We start from the raw sequence: 6,026 nt of genomic DNA on the forward strand, positions 1-6,026 counted from the left end.
AAAGTTGAACACGCAGCCCAAAATTCAAAATTCTCTGAACACGCAGCCCAGGTAGATAGTGAACACGCAGCCCACAAATTAACTGAAAGTTGAACACGCAGCCCAAATTTCAAAATTCTCTGAACACGCAGCCCAGGTAGATAGTGAACACGCAGCCCACAAATTAACTGAAAGTTGAACACGCAGCCCAAAATTCAAAATTCTCTGAACACGCAGCCCAGGTAGATAGAATTTGCATGTAGCTTATTTTACTTCATCGGCACACAGCCCATTTCATCTTATTGGCACACAGCCCATTTCATTATCATTGGTATACAGCCCATTTATTTCATTATTGACACATATATTCATTCTGAATGCAGGGTGGTTCCCGCAGTGTGCGAGGATATGGTTCTACCATGGCGCGGGATTGGTATGCTGAGCTCCCGAAGGGCGTCAGGGATTTGGTAGACTTGGCAGGGTTTGGGCCCTTCTGCGCCGGGTTGTCACGCTGTCCTGCCAGGAGGACCTTGATGGCAGCTTTGGTAGAGAGATGGTGGGACACCACCAATTCCTTTCATTTCTCTGCCACCGGGGACATGACCATGACCCCTTTTGACTTTGCTGTATTGACCGGCCTTGATGTCGGAGGTTGGGCCATCCCCTATGACGAGGATATGGGCGAGTGGGAGGCCGCCTGGATGTATTTGTTGGGGGCTCGCCCACCTGTTGATAGGGTTTCAGGGAGAGTCAGGTATACTTGGTTCTCCTCCCATTTCCGGCGGGCGGAGATGGTGCCCGAGACTCCTGAGGAGACAGAGCAGTATGCTCGTGGCTTCCTGATGTTCCTCTTCGGGACTACCCTGTTCGCCGACAGAGGGAACACCATTGGGCTATACCTGTTGAGCGCTCTGGTTGACCTATCACAGGTCAGTAGATATGATTGGGGTGGCGCTGGCCTGGCTACCCTCTACTTTTACATGAGCGCGACCTCCCGCGGGCGGGGTGACTTACTTGGCGGCTACTGGAGAGCTTGGGAGGTACTTTTCTGTCCCCCTGACTTACATTTCTGCTTCTCATTACTTGTACATTGCACCCACAGCGCACTTTTACAGTCTGCATTTTGCTCTCAGCATTTCGTACTTATATTCTGCATTGCTTTTCTCAGCTATGGGCTTATGTATACTTCCCATCGTTAGCCCCAGAGCTGGAGGTGGTGGGGATTCCCGTGACCCCATATTCATTGATATTTGAGGGCCCGCACCGGGCGAGGCCTCGAGAGACCCTGGTTCGCCTGCGGCAGTACTTCGACACCGTGCGACATTCAGAGGTACTTCAGAACTTTCAGTTCTTTTCATTTTTCATCTTTGACTTGCTCTGTACATTCTCGTTTTCTGATTGGTTTATACATTTATCATCCGCAGATTACTTGGCAGCCTTGGGCACCTCTGGGTGATGATCTCCTACTTCAGTATACCGGAGCATCAGGCATCTCCCGGTATAGGGTCCTGCTCGAAGGGCCAGTCGGCAGAGTCTGGTTCCTGGGGGAGCGCTTTCTGTGCCAGGTACGGGGGTATCTTTCTCAGGATGTTCCCGCGGTACCTCCAGCTAGTATGCGGACCGCTGACAGGCTCTCTTACTCAGAGGTAGTCGGCGCCATGCTGGGCAGTGATGCTTTGTTATATGTTGCGGAGGGGGACTACGCCACCTATCGTCACATATATTTGATGCCTCCATTGACAGAAGCTCGTATTCCGATGATGAGACCTGCCGGTATGTCATCCTCGGATCAGGCTCAGGCTCGAGCTACAGACATCCCTTCTTCTAGCAGGGCTGGCGCATCTAGAGGTGGGAGTAGACCGTTTCCTCCGAACCCGTCGATTCATCCTCATCTGGGATGGCCAGATATGCCTATTGAGTTGATGGCGTGGCAGTATGGGACTAGCTCTCCGATTCCGATTCCACTAGAGCCTCCGATGCCCAGTGATCGATACGCCATTGATCCGGACTCACCGCCGGTATGCTCCACTTTCGTCATTCATCCTTTCAGATGTTTAGACACTCATTTGTTCACTGATGATTATGAACTCATTTTTGCAGCCATCGCGAGGGTACATGGAGGAGATGGTTGGGCTGGTGGCCACACTCGAGGGCATGGTCCTACGCAGGGAGGCACAGTTGTCTGTCGCAGGCATTCAGGTACCCTTCAGTTTTTTTTGGCGTTTATCATACTTCTGATGACATGCTGATTTCTACTGCATCGATAGACTACTTGTGTAGAGCACATCTGACACACACCTCACTTGTACACTGTATTTACATGCACCCACTTTACGTAGCTCTTGCTTGTATCTGCATCTGATGTATATATTTGGACTGATGTATTTGATTTGAACTCTTTGTTTTCAGATGCCTTCATGGTCCGGTCAGCCACAGACCAGGCCACCTGGGCCTCATTGGGGAGCTGGGCCATCTGGGCCTTATCAGGGAGCTGGGCCATCCGGGCCTTATCAAGGGGAGGGGTCATCTCGGCCTTCCGGAGGAGCCGGGCCATCTAGGCCTTTTCGAGGAGCTCGAGGGGGGCCTGTCCGCAGACGCAGGGCTCATGTTGTGGAGGTGGAGTCTGATGAGGAGGAGGAGGAGGCTACCGACCGTCAGTTCGAGACATCTGTCGAGGAGGGAGGCTCCGGTTTTGGCTCGGGGAACAGAGGCAAGGCTGAGGAGGATCCTGAGGACGACAGCTCCGACTCTGATGATGGTGTGGAGGTTGTTCCACAAAAGAGGACCAGGCGTGCTTCTCGTTCCCGTTCCCGAGGATTTTGATGTTGCTATTTCCTGCTTTATTTTTCTTTTACTAGTAGTTTGTAGCACTTTGCACATTGTTAGGCAGTTTTATTTTTTTGTAAAACTTGTACCTTTGTTTGTTGTAAAGCATGATGAAATGAAATAGCTTTTGAAAAGGTGTTTGTATTTTGGACTTTTAGCATCGTATCGCATCATATACTTTGCACAAAAATGAAATTGAATGATAATGCGTATCGTGTAATCACCAAGTCAGGTAGTGAACCGACGCAACAAACTAAACAACTCAACTTACTAAGATATAACAGGACCTTAGAAAGTTTACAACTCGATAAGCAAAATGCAACAACATAAATAAACCAGACTTTAACAAAATTGCTTAAACAGAGAGCAATGACTCAAAAACACGTCCGCTCGACAAACAACTCGATAAGTAAAATGCAACAACTCGATAAGCAAAACTCAACAACAACAAAGTGTACTTCTGACGATCTGGGCATCGGAACGCATCCGGAATGAAGGCCTTCGACTCTCCCGTTGCATGGAAATGCTTGGAGTTCTCCTTCGAAGAGTAAAACAGGGCCGAGGAGACACACTGCAGCATTGCTAGCCATCCCGGGGAGCTGGCCGGCCATTTTTGCAAAAAGTGAATGGCTGGCCAGCCAGAGATATGCCACGGCATGGAGGACTAGAGAGCTTCTGGCCCCCTGCTTCAACCTTCAGTTGCACTTTGTCAGATGAATGCGTGGATTGGTTCAAAGAGGAGGTACAATTTGGGCCCAGCTTGGCATCAGATGCTCCGTCCAGCTCTGGAAGGGGACACAGAGACACTTGATTCAACTATGCCCCAAAATTATTGCTTATTTAGCATTTTCAAGTTTTCTTTATGACTGTACTAAAATAAGCAACCTCGATTGTAATGCAAGAGCAAGAGAACTCTATTTTGAAATCAATGAAATTGAAAGTTATGGTACTGAAAATTTTTCACTTTTGGTCCAAAAATGGTCTAAGTCGTAAAAAGATTGATTTGAACAAAGTCAACTTTTATTAAAACTTTTCAAAACTATTTTCGATGTGGATCAGAACTGGACATGCCGAAAATCTGTCACTGAGATGCACAACCTCAGATCCCTGCAACTGGAAAGTTGCCCCTAGTCTGAAGAACAATGTGGCACTCCAAAGCAACGGAAAGTTGCCCCTAGTTTGAACAGCACTGTACCGGAGATCACGGTAAATGCTGATAGATAAAGATGACTGAGATGATCGAAATGGACAAAGTTGATCGGGGAAAAGTTTATGACTGAACTTCAAGACGAAGCTGCCTACGTATCCCAAAGATGGGAATCAAGTCTTACGTAGTTCAGGCTTAGGTTCGCTCGAGTATTTTCACTCTCCTTTTGCGCTCTAACTTTTGCCAAGGCCGCCCTTTGCGGGTTTTCAACCTTGCGAGCTCAGTTTTTATATTTTCTAATTTTTTTTTTTTTTGTGCTCTGAATCTTGCCTAGGTCGCCCTTTCGGGTTTTCGGCCTAGCGAGCCTCTCAAGGATAGTATTTCTTCAACTTGTCCATATTGATTGGTTGTGAAAACTCCAAGCCATCTAGATCCATCAAAACCACAGCCCCACCTGACCAGATAGCTTTGATGATGTAAGGACCAGTCCAATTAGGTTTGAACTTGCCCCTTGGGTCGTGGATGGGAGCTCGGTTGTCCTTGAGCACCAAATCTCCTTCTTTCAGATTCCTGGACTTAACCTTCTTGTTGAAAGCCCGGGCAATTCTGCGTTGATAACCTTGGATGTGGTACAGTGCTTTCAGTCTTCTTTCATCAAAGAGCATGAGTTCTTCGAATCTGCTTTGCTGCCAATCTGCTTCGGCTATCTGGCATTCAGCCAATACTCGTAATGATGGGACCTCAATCTCAATGGGTAGAACAGCCTCCATTCCATAGACCAATGAATATGGAGTTGCTCCAGTAGAAGTTCTGATTGAAGTCCTGTAGCCCCACAGAGCAAATGGCAGCTTGTCTGGCCAATCTCGATAGGTTTCCACCATCTTTTGTAGTATATGCTTGATATTCTTGTTGGCGGCCTCAACTGCTCCGTTGGTCTGTGGCCTGTATGTAGATGACTTATGAAAAGCCACATTGTATTTCTCCAACAAGTCTATCACTTCTTTCTTGAAGTGGGAACCATTATCTGAAATTATCTCGTTTGGCACCCCGTAGCGACAGATGATGTTGTTCCTGATGAACTTTGCGACATGCGACGCCTTCAACACCGCGTATGATTGGGCCTCGACCCACTTTGTGAAATAATCTATCGCTACTAGGATAAACTCATGCCCGTTGGACCCCTTCGGGGTAACAGCTCCGATCACATCAATTCCCCAGACTGAAAAAGGCCACGGCGAAGTCATGTTGTACAGTTTTGACGGCGGGATGTTCATGCGATTTGCATGAATTTGACATTTGTGGCATCGCCGAACAAAGCTAATACAATCCTCCTCCATGGTTGACCAGTAGTAGCCCTGTCTGAGGATCTTTCTGGCCAGCATTACTCCATTCATGTGTGCACCGCACTCCCCCCCATGGATGGCTTCCATCAGGCGTTTTGACTCTTCAGCTTCTACACAGAGCTTATGCATTCCCAGATGACCCCTTTTGTACAAATTTCCCCCGCAGACAACGAATTGAGCAGCCATTCTTCTGACAGCCCTCTTATCTTTGGCATTTGCCCCTAGTGGATATGTCTCCTTTTCCAAGAAGTTCCAGATGTCGTAATACCAGGGGTTGCCGTCTTGAACCTCATCTATGGCGGAAATCGACTCGTATGCCGGCGCGAACTTCTGATCAATAATGACTGGACGCATCCGGACTCCGGACGGGATGTCTATCATAGAAGATAGAGTTGCTAGTGAATCTGCAAACCTGTTGTTCTCTCTTACGAGGTGGGTAAAATTTAGCTTCTCAAACCGAGGAATTAACAAATCCAAGGCTTGGTGGTAGATTATCATCCTTTCCTCCTTGACCTTCCAATCCCCTTTTGCTTGAGACACAACAAGGTTCGAGTCCCCAATGACATCCACTCGTCTTGCCCCTAGTTCCAAGGCTGCTTCCAGGCCAGCAATACATGCCTCGTACTCTGCTTCATTGTTGGAAACTTTGAATCGGAGCTTGAATGCTAAAGGGATACGGGAATCATCAGGCGCTATCAGCAACACCCCTATCCCATACCCATACTGGTTTG

The 6,026-nt window shown here is 47.9% G+C and overlaps 1 protein-coding gene across 1 annotated transcript; it reads left to right on the forward strand.

Annotated features, from left to right (window-relative positions):
- Window positions 1-368: 368 nt before the first annotated feature.
- LOC145803397 (uncharacterized) lies at window positions 369-2,920 on the forward strand. The gene is made up of 5 exons (XM_082896656.1): window positions 369-1,019; window positions 1,148-1,309; window positions 1,404-1,997; window positions 2,080-2,178; window positions 2,389-2,920. Exons 1-5 carry the CDS (start codon window positions 399-401, stop codon window positions 2,800-2,802), a joined length of 1,890 nt encoding a protein of 629 aa, XP_082752782.1. The 5' UTR covers window positions 369-398; the 3' UTR covers window positions 2,803-2,920.
- Window positions 2,921-6,026: the final 3,106 nt, after the last annotated feature.

The sequence above is a fragment of the Camellia sinensis genome, chromosome 12 (genome assembly GCF_055761805.1).
Source record: "Camellia sinensis isolate YWXY chromosome 12, ASM5576180v1, whole genome shotgun sequence".
NCBI classification, from domain to species: Eukaryota; Viridiplantae; Streptophyta; class Magnoliopsida; order Ericales; family Theaceae; genus Camellia; species Camellia sinensis.

Bases quoted from the DNA above. Each gene is read 5' to 3' on its own strand.
- LOC145803397 (XM_082896656.1), top strand. From the start codon at position 399: ATGGCGCGGGATTGGTATGCTGAGCTCCCGAAGGGCGTCAGGGATTTG. The intron at 1,998-2,079 runs GTATGCTCCACT...TCATTTTTGCAG, and splicing joins TTGATCCGGACTCACCGCCG to CCATCGCGAGGGTACATGGA. The intron at 2,179-2,388 runs GTACCCTTCAGT...CTTTGTTTTCAG, and splicing joins TGTCTGTCGCAGGCATTCAG to ATGCCTTCATGGTCCGGTCA.